The following is a 22,235-nucleotide window of genomic DNA, read 5'->3' as shown; positions in this document are numbered from 1 at the left end:
CTGTCAGCTAATTATGAATATTACATCATTTGTATCAGAGCTGATAAGCTTTTTCACCTTAGTGAAAAGTGACTTTCTTAGTGACTAAGATAAAAGCTTGATTATTGGGGAAAGGGTTTTGTGCTGCCTGTGGTAAGGGTTTTAGGAAACTTGGAAAGTTTAGAGCAGTGTTTCCCAACCTTTTTTGGGCAAAGGCACACTTGTTTCATGAAAAAAATCTCGAGGCACACCACCATTACAGCCCCGTGACGTCAGCGCGCAGCGTCACGCCGGGAGGGACGCACGAAAGTGTAAGTTTCAATTTTTTCCCCTCCCCCTTGCCTTCCTTCTGTGCCAACCGCCAAAAAGCCAAGAAAAAAGCCAAGACTTTAGGGCAGCAGGTCGACACGGAAGAAGCTCCTACCTAAGGACAGGTGCGACGGCCGTGTCCTCTTCTGCCACACTTGGCAGCCCTGCCTCACGGTCGTGACTCCCACCCTGATTTCTCCCCGCAGGTCGAGCGGCACAGGCAGCCCAATGTGTCCAGCCCAGACACAAGCCCCACTTCCCCACTCTAGATCCTGAATGTGACCAAGTGCTCTGGACTCCCGAGCAGGGTGGGAAAGAGGACTCGCATCTGGTAGCCTCCGGGCTCCTCGCCTGCTCGAGGGATGGCATTGCAGGCAAGCTGCCGGCCGTCGCCATCGCCGCCCCCTCATGCGAGTGGACCTGCCCGGAGTGGTGGGCCGGGGGAGGCTCGCTCTCTGTGGGGATGTGGCCCGCACGCGCGGCCCCGCTTCCTCCTGCCCAGGGCTGAGCTCCTTACCCGCGATCTCGGTCTCGTGCACGCGGATCCCACTTATTCCGAAGCTCGCGCCACTAGCCGGGGCTCTCACACCGTGCCAGGGCGAGGCGGCGTGGCCCACTGACGTCATCGCGGCTCGCCGCCGCCCTCGACTTCCCTGTTCCCTCCCCTCCCTCGGGTCGCCGTGGTTACCGAGGACTGCAAGCTGCTCGGGCGAGCGTGGGGCATTAAGTGGGAGAAGGAAAATTAAAATTAAAACTCGCCTGGATATCTTTCGAATTTTTTAATTTTTCCCGCGGCACACCAGGCAATGTCTCGCGGCACACTAGTGTGCCGCGGAACACCGGTTGGGAAACACTGGTTTAGAGCACTTCTGTTTGTTTGTTTGTTTGTTTTAGTACCAAGTGTATTTATTTATTACATGCATTTATAGCTTGCCCTTCAGCAAGCAGTCCCAGTATAGGTTGCACACAGCTAAATAAACAAATAAAGCCAGACAATGCTTAGCAGTAAGCCCATAATTAAAACCAATTTAAATAGCAAACAAAGTCTGGGCAAAAGGATGTATCTTGTCACACCAAGATTTGCCCATTAGAAGAATTGTGTTTCTGTATCTCACATACATGCATGCATACACTTTAACTTACTCACAGAATATCAAAATTATTAGAGTACTTCCTCAAGAGATAAGTTGATTTAGGTAGATCCTATGTAGTCTTAACTTCCTTCATGCACAAACTCAGCCGCATGGGGACTGCTTTGCCGTGGTGCTCACTCTTGCTTATGCTGAAGTAGAGCAAAGCCTCTCCTCCTTCCAGAGGAGAGGAGTTGCGAGCGGGAGTCGGTTCCCGTGTCGGCAGGGGGGCGTATTTGGCCCCCTGCGTCATTACCCGGCTGCTGCGCTGCGCCCGTCAGCCAATAGGGCTGGCTTGGGGGTGGAGTTTAGCCATTTTCAAGCAGCCGTGGCAGCACCATCCCCTCATTCTGCCACCAGTTGGCACCAGCCTCTTGGTTTTTCGCTTACCTCGTAGCAAATCGTCACAACTTTTCAGGTATTGGCGGTTAGGCATTGGAATATGTGTTGTGTGTTGGAGGGCAGGTTGTGGCCATCACCTACCCCTCCCCTTTTTAGGTATTCCGTTAAAGGAATCCAGCAGTCGTGGATCCTGTCCGATGCCCTGCTGGTGGCTAGGACCATGGCACGACATGGCTCTGTGACATCAGGGAAAGCTTCCAGTTGTATTTGCATCAACAAGCTCCTCCCACTTGTTGTTAACCTTCGGATGACTCCCCTCTGAACGGGGTGGAGTCATATATAGATTGTTTGATCCATTGCCTAAGCCAATACCACTCACATGCTGTAACCAATAAAGTTGTGGCCTTATTTAGTCCATTAACCAAAATACATGTGTCCTTGTGTCTTATTTATCCCTAAGCGGGTGGTGGGTCCTTGACTCGCAACTCTCAAAGGTGTGGCCATTTACATAGATCTTTCCCACTTGGTTGGTCTACCTTCTACTGAAGCAGGGTCTGCTCAGCCTGCCTCTAGTCTGCAGCCAAATACTGGAGATAGTATAAGTTGTGGAAACCCTTTGGTGATCAGCAATTGTACCATCTCAGCTGAAAAGATTCTGAGAGAAGTAGAGTGGGCTCCATACTGCACACATTGCCCCAGATTATGGATAAATACCTACTATCAAGAAGATCTTGACTAATCAGGGTACTGCTCTGACTTTCACACCTCACCATGTACTTGGTATTCAAACTTCGGTTGTCTCCTTGACATGGGAAGAACTTTGCACTCAGTCTGTTTATGATTGCAGATTATTTTAAAGAAAACAGTGCTTCCCTTTTTTGTCAACCTTTGTCTAAAGATTGTTCTTCAGCATGCTTTTAACAAAAAGATTTATTCTGGAGATCATTGGTCTGAATGCTGATATTTCTTCCTTCTGCAGAAACATTCCTTAGGCCGCAAATCCTCCCCTTCTTAGTTGTATAGTTATGTAGTTGTGTGTTATTTAAACATATTCATTTCAGAAGTGTGTAAATATTAGGGGCTATGTTTTGTGCAGGGGCTCAACAGTTAACTAGTAATTGTAAATTTCACAGGCATGTTTAAATGGCTACCTTTGTCATAATATGCACGGAATCAGCAGAGAGTATCCAATTCTAGTTCTAAACCCATTAAAATTAATGACCATTATTAACTTAGGCCCATTAATTTCAGTGGGTTTACTCTGAGAAGAACCTAATTGGATACAACCCAAAAACTTTATCCTTAATTGAACTACCACTTCTGTGTCTGGAATCAGGGCTGGCTCTAAAAACCTGAGATGCCCTGAGCCGCTAGAATCCCTTCCATTAGTTCTCCTACTTGCATATGCAGGAACCCTCCCTTCTGGATACACAGAGACTGATAAAGCAGCTCGCTCCCAGCTTCTGCTGGAGCATACACTGTATGCTTCTGACACTGCAGTTCTCACTTAACCTACCTGGTTACTGCTCACCATTGACTGAAACAGGAAAAGGCTGCTTTGTTATGGTATTGCTTGCTGATAACTTACATCTACAGAAAATGTAGTGTGGTGGGACAGTAGCATTCCTGTAACCTCCCAGCAGCTGAGTTGCTGCTACTGCTTCCCAGAAGAAGGAGGCAGTGGGGAGGTCCATGCAGCGTGAACACACTGGCAGGAGCACCATGCCATCCTCCCTTCTGCCTCTTCCTTCCCCCTCTCCTGGTAAGCAGCAGCTTCTCAGGAGGTCAAGTGAGCACCACCATCCCACCACAACTGGTGTTCACAACTGATCTACAGGTTGAGGAGATATGGTAAGTAATAATAAAGTATTTAATGTAAAAACATGATATTTAGAAATGCATATCAAGTACCAGGCATAGCATTAGTTTTTAAGCTTTCTGATGATAAATCTTAATGATAATTATTGCCTTGATACCTCTTGTTTAGCGGGGAACAAAAAGATGGAAGGAGAAGCTGCCTACTGTTTGGGTCTAGCATATCATACAGTTGGAGAAGAAAAGACAGCAATAGAAGTAAGTTTTTTAAAGAGTTGGTTCATTACCTAATATACATTATTGAACTTACTATTTAAGCTATCATATCTGTGGTGGGTTTGGTTGTATATATTCTCTTAATGGATTGAATTCTGAGAAGAGATAAAACTGTTAGCTCGGTAACTTAATTCTATGTCAATTCTTAGTTTTCAGACAGCTCGTTTTGTATACAGACAACCTAAGATAATTAAATACAAGCACTGGAACTGGTTCCTAAGAATGATTGAAGTAATTCTCAATTGTATTTTTTTCTCTGTTGTTTCAAAATAATAGTACTGCAAAAGACTCATTAAGTGAAACCCTGAATTTTCAGATATACCTTATACAGTGGTGCCCCGCAAGACGAATGCCTCACAAGACGAAAAACTCGCTAGACAAAAGGGTTTTCCGTTTTTTGAGTCGTTCCGCAAGACGAATTTCCCTATGGGCTTGCTTCACAAGATGAAACGTCTTGCGAGTTCTTGCGAGTTTGTTTCCTTTTTCTTAAAGCCGCTAAGCCGTTAATAGCCGCTAAGCCGCTAAGCCGTTAATAGCCACTAAGCCGCTAAGCCGCTAATAGCCGTGCTTCGCAAGACGAAAAAACGCAAGACGAAGAGACTCGCGGAACAGATTAATTTCGTCTTGCGAGGCACCACTGTAGCAGCTTATAAACTTTCCTTCCTGCTGTTTTAATACAGTTTTCCTGATGGCCATAAAGCTGAATTAGGATAAATAAATGAAAACAAGCATTCACAGAAACAGATAGAGCTAAAAATCTATTTGAACATTTTCCCCAGGTGTCAAGCATACTTTTTTCAAAACAGAAGCAGGATTTCCCACATTGTTAGGGTCAAAATCAAACTTGAGAAGCTTTGGTGAACCCAAAAGAACATTGCTGTTGCTTAAAGGTTACCATAGTCTAGTTTTTCACTTCATGGGATTAGCAGTTTGACACTCCTTTTTCAGTAGAATACATTGAACATACAAACTTTGATTAAAATAGCTAGTATTTCTAGTTAGAATACTTTTTGCTGTAAACAGTGTAATAACCAGAATTATAATACAGAGGAAGTTAAAGTCAAAGTTAGTCCCTATTATTATTATTATTATTATTATTATTAGTCATGTCACACATGTTATATGTAATACTACACATGTTATATAATATATGTAATACTAAATGTGGTATGCCATTTAATTATAATATCCCCACAGAAGAAATTTACAGAATCATAAAAATAAAGTGCAATTCTTACTAAGAAAAAGTGCACAGTGAGGAATGAAAAATGTTTTATAGAAGCCTTTAATCCTCAACAGTGATCAATATATATACAGTGGTAAAATATCTGCTGTTTTCAATTCCATTGAGCACATGTGAGCTTTACTATCCAATTAGAAATCATTGGCTTAAAATTTACCCTTCTGTTCTCAGTTTAATGGTCCCTTTATCCAAGGGGAGCTCAGATGCTTACAGAGATGAAATCATTGCATTCTGCTCCCAGAGGACTACTGGTTATCATTACTTGTAACATGCAGACAATACTGCTGGAAGCCAGTTTGCCACATGGTAATGTGTAGTTCATCACCAGCTTCTGTAGCATGCTAAAAGGGTCTTGCCACACAGCATGGGACTATTCAGGTATACACTCAGGGGTCTCAACAGTTATTTTCCTGCTTTGCATCAGAGTTTTCATCTTCTTTATCCCTTTGTTCTGTGGGCCACCTCAAGCAGACTCCTTCTGGGAGAATCTAAAAGGCACAGCTTTTTTCAGGTGCTGTTGCCTCCAATTGCTGCCTGTCGTCGGTTCCTTTTGCCATTTTGCTGTTACTCTCCTTCCACAATGCAAACAGCACAGAAAACAAAGGTTCGAGGTAATCCACCTGAAACATGAGTTTTAAAAGGCGACACTATTATATTGCCTGATTTAAGTACAATTATGTGCCCACCTTGTCTAAAGAATGGAACTGGATTTTCTCCCTTGAGGTGCTTAATGATGGAATGATATGTATTCATTACAGCAAAACTGACTTTAAGTGGATACTTTAACAAATGCAATTTAAGCCATCTCTGTCACAGGAGGGGGTGTGCCTCTGAATAATAGTTGCCAGGGAACACAAGTAGGAAGAGCGCTGTTGCTCTTGTGTTATGCATCTGGCTTGCCACTGTGAGAACTGGATGCCAGACTATATAAGCTTTTGGTGTGATCCAACAGGTATCTTCCTCTGTTCTTCTCCTGTTTCCACTGCTTGTCTGGAACCTCAAGAACAAGGAAGTGGTTAAACACTGGTCAGGCCACAGCACATGGGTGATGGGCTACAGTCACCTTCATCAAAACCTGTTGTCCATTAAGCACATATATTAAAGCATACTTTACTCAAATATGAATAGAAATAGGCTTGGGTGTTTGGAGCAAGTTGAAATATAGGGCCTAATGGCATTTAGGAATGACTGGAATTCGAAAAGATTATAGTCTCTCTCTTCGTCACAAGAGGGTAGTGGATCCTGGTGTTCTGAGGTCTGCCTCCCCAGCTGGTTGGCACTAGGTCAATTTGTATTAGAAGTGGGTTTCAGAGACAGGGGTCTATAATGCACTAGGAAAATATGATCAGCTATCAGCCCTGCAGCCAGGATAGCCGCTTGGGTACACGTCAGGAATAATGCGCTCAATGCCTTGGAAGATGACTCAAAAACTTCAGCTAATGCAGAATGTGGCAGTTTATCTGGTAACAGTGTGGCTCAATTCATATATTTTGGGGAGCACAGATACCCCATATGGCTCCCCCCTTAATACTTAAGATTTTCTGCTCTTAAATCTACAAACTCCTCTTCCTTACATGCACTTCTCACTTTATACTACATTTCCTTTTGACCACAGAAAGTCCAAAGGGAACAGATATTTGTCACCAGAGCTGGCCTTATTCTGTCGCTCTTGCTGGGGTTGTCCCCCTAGCTGTTTATCACCAAGGTGGCTGTTGTAAGTTGGCATTAAAATGGTAATCAGTAAAGTTCAAGCTTGTTCTCATTTGTGCCACTTTCTCTCCACCTTCCCCACGCTGATTTCAGTTACCGTAATCACTAGCACACATTAGAAATGATTCTCCTGAGAGAGGCATGCATTGAAAGAATGAAGATGGCCACTCTTTTACAACTCTGACCTCCCTGATTGTCTACTGTACTTTACAGTATATAAAACCACCAAAGTTGCTTCTGATAGAAGCTAAACTCATTTGCATGCTTTAAAATACTTTGGTTAGACACTGGTGGCACTGTGGGTTAAACCACAGAGCCTAGGACTTGCCGATCAAAAGGTCGACGGTTCGAATCCCCGCAACGGGGTGAGATCCTGTTGCTCGGTCCCTGCTCCTGCCAACCTAGCAGTTTGAAAGTGCAAGTAGATAAATAGGTACCGCTCTGGCGGGAAGGTAAACGGCATTTCTGTGCGCTGCTCTGGTTCGCCAGAAGCGGCTTAGTCATGCTGGCCACATGACCCAGAAGCTGTACGCCAGCTCCCTTGGCCAATAAAGCGAGATGAGTGCCACAACCCCAGAGTCGGCCATGACTGGACCTAATGGTCAGGGGTCCCTTTACCTTTTTATGACGCAATTATAATCTGAATTTTGTTAGAATGACCTGCAGTTGTCTGATGCCATTTGGATGATTACACCTGGTAACAAGGAGCTTTGTAAAACATGTAGTAGATGTACACCTTAGATGAACAAAGTGTTTTTTGCATTGCTAGCAAGTCATTCAGAAAACTGACTTGACTCTCTGATTTGATGTTCGTTATGTGCGGCTTTGAAGGTAGAGTATTGTTCCTTTCAGATGCATCAGACAAATAAAGATAGCTGTGTATGTGAGCAGGTGATCTGAAAAGCTGTATCTGTTGAATTTCTGCCTTGTAATATTTATTTACCACTGCATTCCAAATGAGCTAGTTGTACAATTAAAATTCATACACAGGCTGATTCAAGCAACCCTCTTGTTCTCCCTGCCTCACCTGCCCATCTAGGTCCACTTGTGTACATCCTGTGATTATAAAACAAGCTGTAGATGCTATGCAACTTTCTTTTTAAAAGGTTCACAGCCCATGACTACCAAAAAGACCTTTATTTATTAGGAGGAAAACGTGGGCTTTTGGGATCCTTCACTGCTGATATTGGGTTTGTTATGGTATGACAATGTTTTTAGTTTTTCAATTTTAGGTGTTTTAAGTACAGTGGTGCCTCGCAAGACAAAATTAATTCGTTCCGCAAGTTTTTTCTTCTTGCAAGTTTTTCGTCTTGCGAAGCACGGTTTCCCATAGGAATGCATTGAAAATCAATTAATGCGTTCCTAGGGAAACCGCTTGCCAGGCTGGCAGTGCGGAGAAGGGCTTTTCTCCCCACCGCAAGCCTTCAGGACAGGTACGGGAACAGAGGGGAAGGCGCGCAGCGCTTTCCCTCTGTTCCCGGGGCTTGCGTGGGAGGAGGGTTTTTCCTCCCCACCGCCAACATTCAGAACAGCATTCTGAATGTTGGCGGTGGGAAGGAAAACCCTCCTCCCACTCCAAGTCTTCAGGAAAGCCATCCGAAGCCGGGCGGCGGGAGAAGGTGTCCCCGCCCGCCGCCCGGCTTCGGAGCATCGTTCCGAAGCCGGGCGGCGGGAGAAGGCGTCCCCGCCCACCGCCCGGCTTCGGAGCTTCGTTCAGAAGCCGGGCGGCGGGAGGAGGCGTTCCCGCCCCGCCGCCCGGCTTCGGAGCTTCGTTCGGAAGCCGGGCGGCAGGAGAAGGCGTTCCCGCCCCGCCGCCCGGCTTCGGAGCTTCGTTCGGAAGCCGGGCGGCGGGAGGAGGCATTCCCGCCCCGCCGCCCGGCTTCGGAGCTTCGTTCGGAAGCCGGGCGGCGGGAGAAGGCGTTCCCGCCCCGCCGCCCGGCTTCGGAGCTTCCTTCCGAAGCCGGGCGGCGGGAGGAGGTCCGAGGACAGTGGGGAAGACGCGCTGCGAAGCAAGCCCATAGGGAAATTCGTTTTGCGAAGCGCCTCCAAAACAGAAAACCCTTTCGTCTAGCGGGTTTTCCGTCTTGCGAGGCGTTCGTCTTGCGGGGTACCACTGTAGTGTAAATGGTAGTATTTTTATACTGTTGTGTACTGCCCTCAGCCCTGTGGGAGCAAGGACAGTATATAAACATTAATAAGATAGTTTATTATATTATTAACCCTCTCCTTGCTTTCCATTATAGATATGCTAGCTTTCTCTTGCTTTGCCCTTCCGTCCTGCCAAATTAATTGCCTTAAAAAGCCTTACTAGGGGAGGGAGGAATCAAGTGCTAGAGGGCTACCAGTAGCTTCAAATGATGCACAGGAATTTACTATCTGTTTCCACTGCCAACTTTCTCTTGATCTCTATCCGCAGCTCTCTGCCCTATGACATACATGTTTTTTCCACCCTGCATGGCTGTTCTTCATGTAGAGAAAATATAATACATGATATAGAACCAACTTAAATATAGCAATTTGCCATCCCCCTGCCTACACAAAGTAGGGTTAAGAGAGAGCCAGGATACCATGTTGGGAGTGGAAAAACACAACTAGCTTTACTTTCCTACTTGCAATCTCTAGCCTCCTTGCACAGCGCCACCTACTGGCCTTGTGCTTATACAGCTAACATCACAATAGAGTGACCCAGCTGATTGAGGAGGGTCAGATAACTCTCTCCCTCTTCTGCTGATCTACATACTTTCCATGCTAACCATGGAGGAAGGAAAGTCATTTCCTCCATGACTAGTGTGAAAATGCAGTCTGCTAACCGCTTAACAGGATTGTAGAAAAAATGCAGGCTAGTAACTTTTGTCGGCTTATTTACATGGCTGATATATAATGTGTACCAATGTAAAATTAAATAGATTTGTTTCATATTCTCACTTTGCTTGCAAACACTTTGTCAGTGACTTTTAAAAGCAGATAAATTTAAATCATTTAATAAAATTTTGGAAATAATTGAGCTCAAATTATGTTTATGTTCAAAAAGTGGGAGTGTTTCCTCATTCTATTCTGCTGGAGTTCATCTGATCTCAACTTTTAAATATGTATAAATTTTACTTATGCATTATAGTTGGGCATCCCTTTCACAATAAAACCGGAAGTATTAGTTAAGCCAGCTCATTCTGTCACTTTATTTTAAGCAGACATGTATTTCATAATTTCAGTTCTAATCAGAAATGTTGATAGTAAACAGTAAAATAAATAAACTGGCCATTCCATACTGTGAGTGTAGTAATATCAACATTTAAACTATTATTGTCTGAAATCTTTTTATGATTGCATGTAGCAATAATGCTACTGCTCTCCACTGTTTTATACACTATGATATCAGCTACTAAACATCATAAAAGTATTGTATTTTATCATTTAAATGTGCCCAAGATTTCAGTTTTTATTTGCATGTAAAGGTCTAATTTTTTATTCAGTCAATAGTACAGTGAATTTCTTGCAATTCTGTGGACTTAACCTTTGCAAATGCAAGCTTTCATTGATTGAGAACTTTTCCTTCAACGTCAGTAGTTTTGAAAAAAGAAAGTGATTATCCAAATCATGGGGTTTTTTTTTACTTAGAAATGCTTCTGCCTGTATTGTTTTATTCCCTTATCTTAGGGAAAAACTGGTATGTTATTATTTTATGGATATTCACTGCTGGAAATGACAACATTAATTTCAGAGTATTGAAGTCAATCAGCAAATATCTGTGAAACCTTCAATTGCTGATTGGCTTCAGTAGTCCAAAGCTTATGTTTATATTCCCACCAATTAAAACACACACCATGGTATCAACAAAGCAACATCATCCTGACAGCAAGGTATATAAGTGTAGGCATATTAGTGTGATAAAAGCAATTCAGACATCAGGATCCCAGTGCTGCTGTAGAAGAGCATGCATTTTTACTTACCCGAATCTTCAGGCACCTTGCATCTAGCTCATTGTTTTCTTCGCTGTCTTTGAAGAATCTCCCCCTTTCAGAAATCCTCTCCATCTGCTGGTGTGTGTGTGTCTTGGTGGCCCTTATGCTGCCCATCATATTGAAGAATCCTCAAGGTGAAGGATGGTAGCCTCATCCCTGCTTCCGTCTCTGCACTGTTTTCAGGCTTGTCACTGCTCAGTACTCAGCGCCACACTGGCTTGTTTTGTCAATAACCATTTATTTGTTGCTGGAGTAGTAGCAGCCATTACATCTGACCTCCCTGTTTCATCAATTATGGATAGATTATTGGATGTGAACATCTGCAAAAGCTTGCTGCTGAATTCACCTCCTGGCTGGGATTAGATAAAGTATTAAACTGTTGTTTATTGTCAGGCCAAAACTCTACTGGGAAGCCAGGGAATTCCAAGACCAGCAGATTCCCCATCAGCAAGCACCAAAAACTGTTTACTGTTGCCACTGTTTCCCATAAGATCTTAGCATTTATTATTTACACTTATTACTAGTTGTTATAACATACTTGATAAAAGCTCTTGGCAGGCCTAGCATTTTGAGCCATTGTCACAGCTGTCAGGACAGAAAGCATACATAAATTGCTTTTGCCTCTTATATCACCTCTGCAGGATAACAGACGAAGCCTCTTCAGACTGTCACAGCATTTGTACTTAAATATTCACCACATTTGCTGGCTTGAAAATATTAGGTTCCGGTTTCTAAGGGGGAAATTATGCTAAGCTTTAATTTTGTTTAAAGAAATGAAGCCCGTGTTATTCAAGATTTGAATTTAAGTAGATTCTGAGCTATCCGTATTAATCTAATATACAAAGTTACTGGAATTTGTAAGCAATTACTACAAAGATAAATACTGTATATGTTGTTGAAATAGCTTAGAGTTTATCAGTATTAATGTACATGCTGATACATAAAAATAATCAGAGAATCAGTGCAGTAAAGGTGATAAAAGAAACAAAAAATATAGTTCAGAAGTGCCCGTAGTTCATTTTAGGTGCCATATTATGTAGCCTATTCATTTCTGCTACTTATTGAAGAAAGTTATAGCCAGTTATGACAATAAGAATAGATGTAGACACGATGACTGAAGAACATGAGAAACACAATATCCATGTTCACGTGTCCTGCTAAGAGCATAGTACAATGTACACAAGCAGGAATGAGCCAAAGCAAACTTTCCACCTTCTCTTCTCCTCCTATATAGCTAGGAGAAGGAGTTTGGAAGCTTTTGATTCTATGTTTGGTTAGCCACAGCTTGATCTGATACTAAAATTATCTAGCAAGTGTTTTGAAGCACCCCTAAAGATATCCAGCTTTTGCCATGATAGCCAGCACCTCAAAAAGAAGTTTCAGTTTTGACCTGGAGAAGCTTCAAGGCAGACTCCATTACAGAAAGCCAAGCTTGCTCCAAACAAGGTGAGCTGCAAGAGAGATGGTAAATTCACTGTCGCCTTACACAGTAACCTCTGCCATTCCTCCCTCATCATTTGTAAATTTGGAACCAAGCAAAAGAGCACCAGGTTCATAGGAGCGTTAAACCAAGATGTGGCCACCCAAATATTACGCCTTCCTCCCCACAACCCTCACATTTACTAATCAAGAAGTTTCAATAGCCTGAGGAGCTCTTGCCAGAAGTGCCCCAAAGATGTTAATCTCTTTTTCCCATTTTACCTGGACAGCAGAATCTAGAAACAATTTTGCAAACATGTATTTAGACAAACTCTTCCTGGCTGACATCATTTTGCTTTTTACACCCATTCACTGTCATCTTTGGTAATTTTCTAGCCTAACTCAAGCATAAGAGGTGGTGCCTTTCACCATAATATCTAGGAATCTTTCAGAAACCAAGGAAACCTCACCCCTCTGCCTAGAAACTTTCCTGTGGATTCCCCCCTCCATTCCTTTTGTTGCTGAAGGGGTGCTGATGTCGGGAATCAAGCCTTTATCAGGAGAAACTGGCAACTCTCCCAGGCACCCGGCTTGATCTCCTGTTGACCTCCCTGTCTGCATTCCCCAGCAAGATCCAGGCTAGGTCGCAATAGGCGATCCTTCTCAGCGTGAGAAGAACACACACCCCTCTTTCCTGCCCCCCCCTGGCAGGGGAAAGAGATAGACAGAAAATGTATTTACATGCCTTTATTTCTGTCTTTGCAGCGTTACAAAAAACATGACTGCTCTCTTCAAATCCAGCAGTCAAGTTTGTACTTCCTGTACAAGAGCAAAAGGAAGAGCTCATATTACACTCTGAGCTAATTCCGGTGCTTCGCACTGTGAATTGACTGTCCCTCTGTTTCCCACGGACAGTCCCAACATTCCCATTATGTTTTGCTTTCAAGCTACCACTTTGCATCCATATCGTAAGCTACCACTTTGCATCCATATCGTAACAGCTCTGACTTCCAACACACCAAAACCCAGCATCACAGTAGAAGGACAGGTATTAACACCACTTCCTCTCCAGCAAGCCCATCAGCTGGCCAGACCCTATCTCTCCCCTTCCACTACCTTGTGCTTTCAAGCCCCATCATTTCTCTTTTTTTTCTTTGAGAGATTTCCTGTCTTTATTCCCCTTGCCATGCCCCAAACTCTTCCAATTGCTATATTAGAATTCTTCCCCTAAAATATTTCCCAGACTCCCACAAAATCACTACCCAAACATTCCTTATTCCCAGACAACCTCCCCATCCCTTTCTATAAAGAAGCAATGCAACTCAGCAACCAATTTTTGCCTTCTGGTACCACTTCACCCCCATCAGTGAAATCTACTTCCTCTCATTCATTTCATCCTCAATTTTCCTGGAAAAATTCTAATTTTCCTATGGAATGCTTCTAAGTATAACTCTTGAACTGGCTTTTAGTTTCCTAATATCAAACTAATATTAGGGTACTTCGTAACATAAAAGTTTGTTCTTGTATTATTACATAATTCTGTGAAAATTGGAGGGAGAATGAATGTGGAGAACAAATCAAATATTCTAATATTTGAAAGCAGAAAGATACATTATTGTGCATTGGTAGATATACAATTGTGTGAAATGTAAGCACTGGGTATATCTAGGTATTCAACATAGTAGTATATTTTATATATCTACAGATACTTGACAGTGGCGGGAAATGTTGCCTGGAGTAATGTCTATAAAGTACCCAGTAACAAGAAGTTTGAAATGCAAGAGATGAGGGGGTTGCAATGTTATGTTGAGGAATGAAAGCAATTGAATGAGAAAGATGGAAATGATGTTTTAGGGTAACCAAAATAATTGTAGTAGTCATGAAGACTTCAGCAAGAGATACTTTGAAGCAGAAGACAAATAGCACATTAGAAAAAAATATGTAGTCGAGCTTGGCAGATTTGTACACGGGCTCTTATAAAATACACTAGAATGGTCAAGGATGATGAAGACAGATTTATGGATAGTGGTAAGGAAGAGTGTTTCCCTTCTCTGCTGTAAGACAATGCCCACAGCTCAAATGTTGGGTTGAAGCTGACCTCCATCTTGAAGTCTGACCTTTGGAAATACATATTTAATGCTAAGACAACATAAATATAATTTAAGCCTACTGCTGGGTTTGAGTATTCCAAACATTTCTTCTAAAACAGATTATTTCAGACCTCATTTTATACCACTCCTGTCTGTACATCGGGAGTTGGGTTTTTTTTACTTTGTTTTATTTCATTCAGCTGGAATGCTCTGTTTCAACATTTGCTGTGACTTCTTGATACTGCTAACATATTTCCACTCTAGAATTGCTTTTGCTACAGGCAGTGGTTTATGCCTATGCATTGGAATGTGTATTTCTATCCAACATACCATTATTAAGCCTTGTGAAACATAGCTTCTCTATGCCAGGATAGGGGGGAATAGACAAATGTGGAATGTGCCCACATTTTCATCATTATATAATGTTTATTATATAATAATGTATATTAGTATATCTTATACATATATGATATGTGTAAATATTATACATACTATATATGTTTATTTTAAAGACATTGTACAAACCTAGAGAAATGCTTGTTACCCAGAGCTGAAATTAGTAGTATTTGTAATATGTATTGTTTGCTAAGATAATTAAGGTTAAAAATTAGTAGTATTTGTAATATGTATTGTTTGCTAATATAATTAAGGTTAAAAGCTAAATTCTGAAATAAATTAAATTCATTTTTAATACATAAGATTAGATCCAGACATTGGTCATACTTGGAGATGATTCACTGAAATCAGTAGGACTTAGATTAGAGTCTTCTCTAAATATGACTGGCTCTTGATCCAAGCCACACTCCTTTGCAGTGTTAAGGAAGAAACTTTTCAGAATGTTAGGATTGGCTTTATATGTATCTATATTTTAGCATTATCCCTTTTCCTTCTGATGCCCTGCATTATCCATAGGTCCAATCCACACTAACTATAGGGCACAGGGAAGAAATCTCCTATATGTAAAGAACGAGAAAGATGCTGCTACCTATGTAGAAGTGTTTTATTGAATATAATATAGATATTCCAAAAAGAGGAACAGGATTCTAACATGGCCACACTTAAGCTGTTTGCTGGATAGCAAGGAAGCAAGGTTGTGGCAGTTCAATACGAAAGTGGCAGAAATTTCATTATGAACCACATTATGAACTGTGAAAGACTGCAAGAAAACAGAGAATTTGTTCAATAAACTGCTTCTAGAGTTATGTGATGCTCTGGTCACAGAAGTTAGATCTTTACCTCTACTTTATCCAACACTTTATTCAATACTTTAGACATGACCACATCCCCTTACAAGCTTCCCAGTGCAGTATTGCAGTCTTTTAAATAGTAGCAGCTGACACATTCCAGGCTGTCAGCACTGCAAAGGTGAAGTATTCTAGCTCACGTGGATGAGATCCAGTTTAGCCAACCCTTAGAAAAGATTGCCCTATGATGTGTACTAGTTAAGGTTCATTTTGACTGGGCTGCATGTGCTCCACTTAAGGTACATCTGAACATCAGTGAAGCCTTATGGTTTGCATAGATCTGTCCAGCATGGTTTGCATAGATTTCCTGTTCACTTCCCATCCCCCCATTAAACCTCGTAAATGACATTCACTAATCCTTTCTTGAAAATGTGCAAAAAGGATTTCCATAGATAGTCTTTGGAGAGTTCTTGTGTCCTCATGTGTGTAATAGATTGGGTCAAGGTACTAAGAGGGAGGGAGGGAAGAATGAGATTTCATTATATATACATGCTTTCCTGCGACTCATTGAAAAAATTGGAAAAGAAATTATGCAATACAGATTATGTGAGTGTTTAAATTAAATTAAGTTCATATGTTTCACTGTGGCAGCTGTAATCCTTTGTTTACAGAAGAGGTCACATTAATAGACTACATTCCAAATGAATATTAACAAATCACTTTTGTGCAAAGATTATTAGAAGCACATACAATAAATTTGTATACAGCAGCTTGTTTTCAAGTTTACCCTTTTAAATTCTATACAATCTATTATAACGGATTCCTCTGTACTATTATAAACCAAACAAATACATAGTAACTATTACAAGGAGATGGTGCATTTGAATGATTGATGCCAAATCTGGGTACAGCTAATGGAATTTAAGGATGTTATCTCATAATTGCCAAGCATGTATGCACAACTGGTAAATTGTATAAATTGCTTTGTTAACTGAAATTCATGTATTTAGCTTCTTATTAGGCTAGAACAGTGATACGTTTTCATTAAATCAGACAGTTTGTGTGCATGCGTAATGTTTACAGAGATGTGAAACAATTATACAAAAATCCCTTATGCAAATGCTTTCACATAAATGCTGTCCATTTTTGTCCCGCAATGTGGACAAAAGGTTTCAAAGCATAAATTGCTAATAGTGTTTATATCTTCTTTTTTGTCTCACAGAAGCTAAATACTTATCTGGAAATATCCAAACTACTGGGAGATTTCGCTGGTTTAGGGAGAGCATATCAAGCTATAGCTCAGGTCCTGGTAAGGTAGGTTAGTGCCTCCTTGTCTTACTGTCACTGTAAATTCATTCAGCTGTGAAAAACTTAAATTGTTGGCTGTCTGTTGCTTCCCATTACTGGCTGCTTAAATTTTAAGCAATGGCCTGCTTTTCCACATATGGCTTTTCAGTTCGGAGTTACTTAAATTAAGATACCTTATCAGGCATCAAAGCCTTTCTTTCTGCACGATAATCTTACTTGAGGGTATTAAACAGGATTGAAAGTTGCGTTGTTTATTTTTGCCTTTCAGAAAGGGTAAGGCACGGCTGAAAACAAACATCCTGTCATATCTTACAGGCTAAAAAGCAGAAAGCACAGAAAATTATAACATGCTTCAATAGGCATGCCACCGTGTAACCTTTCCAGAATTCTTCTTTAGAAGTTTTTATTTATTTATCTAGATCTACCTCACTTTTTCCAGCTTTTAGAACATGAGTAAAATTTCTAGTGAATACAATTCAATTTCTATCATCCCAAATTATTATTATATGCCATGAAAATGTGGATTATGGAGGGAAATTGAAAGACCTGGAACTTAGTGGGAAATCATTGATACAAACTAATGTTTTTGTCAGTGAATCCTGTGCAGTCATCCCAGCACAGAGTTGAACATATTCTCTAACGTGCTTACAGAGGTCATGTATGCACAGAAGTCCCCATTTGTTTCCGTAAAAGGACGCAAACTACAGATGCAAAGGAACGCATGGGGAGATCAACTCCTTCCATTAAAATGCATGGAGATGCTTTTGGTTGTGAAGAACTAAGTGTATGTATTGGAGCTCCATGGTTCATTAACAATTAGTGTTCAGAGCAGGCTATTTTATTAATTTTTTGTTTTTAAAATTATGTACTACTTTTCAGCATGTTTTCAGGGCAATGTACAAAATTACAATAATCACTATAGATACTGCAATTTTTCAACCTGAATGTCCTGAATCTCAGATGCAGAAAAGTTGAGGTTCTTCCAAAAACAGATTGTTTAATGTGTTGCTGGCCAAAATGCCCTTATTTTTCCTTTCTTGGAAGATATTGAGATGCATATCAACACACTTAAGCAAACAAACCTAAATAGATTTTTGAACATGCTTCCAAGATTTCCTTCATTGTCACTGGAGCTCCATCATCAAATCAATAATGGCAATGCTAGGGTACTTTGATCAATCCTTTCCCCACCAACACTAATTTTACATTTAGGACTACTCTGAGCAGCAAGAAATATGTAATAAGATTTACATTATAATGGAATTCAGAGGCTGAAGAACAAGCTACATATTTGTATGCGTGTGGCTGTAACTACATGACCACTTACAAAGATTGCTGATTTCTTCCCTCACTATTTTCCAAAGACTAAGACTACTACTGATAGCCTGTCTGTCCTTTTGCTTCTGGAGGTTGTGAAAGCAGGTGATATGAGTATATGGCAGGCAGATAGTGTTGTTATAGTAAGCATCCTTTTCTTTTTATTGAAATTGTTAAGGGACCATCTGGCAGAGATCATAGCCTGAGATGAGTTGCAAAAGTCTGATCTTTGAGTGCTCTTGAAAACAGAAATAATGTTCTTTAATGACAAGTAGTTTTTTGAAATTTGAACAGAAAACTACAATCATCTTGTTTTCAGATTAATATACACTGGTGTTTCCATGCTTTTAAATAGCTGAGGCACATTTGGCACCTGGACAGATTTACTTTTAAAGTGTGTAAGAGAAATTACTCACCTTCAGCAGAGTTTACACAACCTGTGTTTCATATTTCGGGAGTGCTTTCTGCAGAGTTGCAGTGGGAAGCCTCCACCTATGAGTGGCAATTCACCTGGATCTCTACGCTGGGAATAACTGAATTATTAATTTCTATCCAGTGCAGAGATGCGGCAGTATTGCCAACTTTCCAAAAGAGACTTAGAAGAATGCAAGTCTCATCATAACAGTGATGCAGCAGACTCCTTTGGGAGTGAGCATGTACAGTTCCCAAGATCCTGTAATTATTAATTAAGGTTTAATTGCTTACTTAAAGTCCTTTCATGGCACAAAGTTTAGGAATTCCTGTTATTTACTATTGATATGTACTGACGGGCTAGGTATTTTTGCTAAAAGATATTACTTTGAATGATCGCCTGCTTCCCTGCTAATATAATTGTGTGTTTGCTAGCAACTGCTGATTCTGTACAGTCTTGATTCAGCTCAAAATTATTTATAGGAGAGCCCTGTTCGAACCCCATTTAAATAAGTGAAGAAGATACAGCACAGTACTAGGAGGATTATACCTACTACCTACTACTTAGATCTGTGCACTTGGTTCCAGTGAAAAAATGGAAAAAACTGTGTGCAGACAGGAAATGGATGGCATTCATTGAGATCATACCAACTTGCCATAATTTGGCTAGTGACTTTTATTTCTCCTTGATGGCCACATTGTTTGTTGATAGCATATGCATAGCATACCTGGCAGTTTCCTAGTTCCACGTTCTAATATGACTTCCTGATCCCATACAAAGGTAGCTGGCATCTTTGGCAAAGGTGACCCCATGCTATATTATATTGGGGGGGGCAGGTCTGAGGCATTTCAGCGCTTGAGGCTAAATGCCCTCAGGAAGGGATCCAAAAGGTTTGAGAAACACTGAACTATGCACAGGAATCTATGGTTTTCTAGCCCAAACTGTTGAGCCAAGACATAGGATATTGTGCCTGAGACTCTCAGGTAAGTGATTTATAATGTTCTTTTGAACACCTTTAAGAAAAGGAGATAGGATGGCGCTGTGGGTTAAACCACAGAGCCTAGGACTTGCCAATCAGAAGGTCGGCAGTTCGAATCCCTGCAACGGGGTGAGCTCCCATTGCTCGGTCCCAGCTCCTGCCAACCTAGCAGTTTGAAAGCACATCAAAGTGCAAGTAGATAAATAGGTACTGCTCCGGTGGGAAGGTAAACTGCATTTCCGTGCACTGCTCTGGTTTGCCAGAAGTGGCTTAGTCATGCTGGCCACATGACCCAGAAGCTGTACGCTGGCTCCCTCGGCCAATAAAGTGAGATGAGTGCCGCAACCCCAGAGACAGCCGCGACTGGACCTAATGGTCAGGGGTCCCTTTACCTTTACCTTTACCTAAGAAAGGAGGTCACATCCACCCCTAAATAGTTTGATCATTCACGAAGAAGTATTGAAGAGTTGAAAGCTTCAGGAAGTGAAATGCTTCTTCATTAGAATCATCAGGTCTCAGATTATTTAATAACTGTTTCCGTAATTTGGGAATAATTAATTCTTCATCAAGATGCCTTATCCTCCTTCTAACATAAATCACAGTCCTCATGTAAATGTAAGTTCAATGATCTGTAGGAATCAACACATGAAACCTTCCTAGGGAACATTCATCCATTGCAGAGGTATGGACTGTATTTTCTAACAGAGCCTAAACATACTCTTCATAATTTTTTTAAAAAAACTGTTTTTTACCCCCAGTGTTTGTAGCTTCTATCACATAGTGTGATGTTTTCTGTTACCAAGGAGTAAATGTAATTTGTAAAGCATCAGATTGTACCAGTATCAGAGAAGGCATGTGTGAGAAAGTGGAAGGCACTATTTACTAATCTGATGAAATTCCACTGAAATTTCTAGCTCTATCTGGAAAACAAGACTTATAGATAACAAATAGCCGCTTCTGTCTGCTGAAGCTTCAAGATGCACATTCTGTATGAATAAGATATATAAATGAAATGAAATAATTAAGAAAAGTTTAGTTCAACTCAACAGATGTTAATCTGATAGTAATGCTTGTTTAGGGTTTGCTCCCTGCATAATCATTTAGCAGACCTGTTTCAATCCTGTTTTAATCTTGTAGCAGAGTTTTATTCTCATGGCATAAATAAAGCTTTGTGTTGGCATATTGCCTTTTGATTATAGAACAAATTAATTCTTCTTTCTTTAGGTAAATGGTATTTATTTTTTGCAAATGGAATATAGGTTCATGTAACGCTATATCAAAAAAGATCAAAAATACATCAAAAACATTTCTATTAATTCATTACATTAAGAAAACCTTTTTACATTTTCTCCTGTCACTGATTCCATTTGACTTATTACTTTCAGCTTCTAACCCACAAACGTGGTGGCACAATCAACAAAACCCTCAGTGGCTGTTTCATCTCTGCTCTATTTGATTTCTTCACTCTGAGTAAATGATTAAGATTTCATGCATTGGTTCAACCAAAATCTATGTTCACTCAACCACATCCTTTATTGATTACTTCTACTGCAAACAGTAGGCCAAGTGTGATATACATAATTGGACAGTTGTCAGGGGATGTGGGTGTTAACAGTCCTGTTTTCCCAGTTGGAAACTGGAATCACCTTGATACACAAATATTCTGCACAGTTTCATTCTCATTCTTTGGACCAAGGAGTACTTTTCCTCAGAATATATGTTTTTAACTCTCTAAGGTCTGGTTGAATGAATTTAATGATTATACCATATAATATGCTGTTCAAGTTGCACCTGTGCACTGCATATAGAAAACTAGAAAAACTGGAATTAATATTTGTCTAACATTTTAACCTTGTCCTTTAACTTATATAAATCAGTTCAGTTCTTCTGGGTGGAAATGTTTGATTCTCTCCCCTTTGAAAGAAAAATAGCCATCAAAATGTGACTTTGATTTTAAACTTTAGAAACCTTTTGACATATGGCAAATGTTTGCAATACATTTTACATTCCAGGAGTGTTTGCTTGCCGCCTTCTCCTGATTGTAATAAAATAAACACTTTCTATGGATGAAAAAATGTTAAATGTTAGACCATTTTTAACCCCATGGAAATTTTGGACTGTAGTCCTAAGGCTCAATTAGACATGAGTAGACACATGTAGGATTTCACTGTTAAGCACTTTATCAGTTTGTTACAATTTAGATCCACTTAATCATGTGGAGGCATCATGGCATTGTTACCATTTTGTAGATATTTTTCTTCTATTTCTATGGTTCATATGTGAGGTTAGAGAACACCACCCTTCATATTTTGGTACATAGATATCATACTATGTTGGTATATTTTTATTCCTTAAAGCTCAGTCTTTTGCTGCATAAAATTAACTTGAAGCGTCTTCTTTAAAACAATAAGAGAACAATTCCCTTTGTCATTACCTATAAACTTTAGTTTCTACACATTTCTATATTAGGACTGGAGGTTCTGGCTCACTGGTGGCGTGACATTTAGTTTTCTGCACTGCCACATTAGACACTCAGGTTCACAGCTAATATTAAGGTCACCAGCTATGACACAGACTCAGAAAGAGGAACTGTGTGATGTTTCACCCACAAACAAACTGTAGCATCTGGCTGTGTGTTGTAATGGCGGTGTGGAGCTGCTTTGTTGTTAATATAGCTTGCTTTATTAAAAAATGTGCAAATGTCTTATCAATGTACATTTGCCAATATTCAGCTTAGATTTGGCAATGACCTCAGGTTGTGTA

General features: G+C 40.7%; 1 protein-coding gene across 2 annotated transcripts in view; it reads left to right on the top strand.

The window, feature by feature from the left end:
* The window catches only part of TTC29 (tetratricopeptide repeat domain 29), a 106,233-nt gene that overhangs the window by 43,502 nt on the left and 40,496 nt on the right, over window positions 1-22,235 (top strand). For both annotated transcript variants that reach the window (XM_028744892.2, XM_077934609.1), the window contains exons 8-9: window positions 3,748-3,833; window positions 16,679-16,770. In XM_028744892.2, coding sequence (XP_028600725.1) covers window positions 3,748-3,833; window positions 16,679-16,770 — 178 coding nt within the window. The remainder of the gene's footprint in view (window positions 1-3,747; window positions 3,834-16,678; window positions 16,771-22,235) is intronic.

This window comes from Podarcis muralis, chromosome 9 (assembly GCF_964188315.1).
Source record: "Podarcis muralis chromosome 9, rPodMur119.hap1.1, whole genome shotgun sequence".
NCBI lineage: Eukaryota > Metazoa > Chordata > Lepidosauria > Squamata > Lacertidae > Podarcis > Podarcis muralis.
This window is presented reverse-complemented; position numbering and strand designations above follow the sequence as displayed.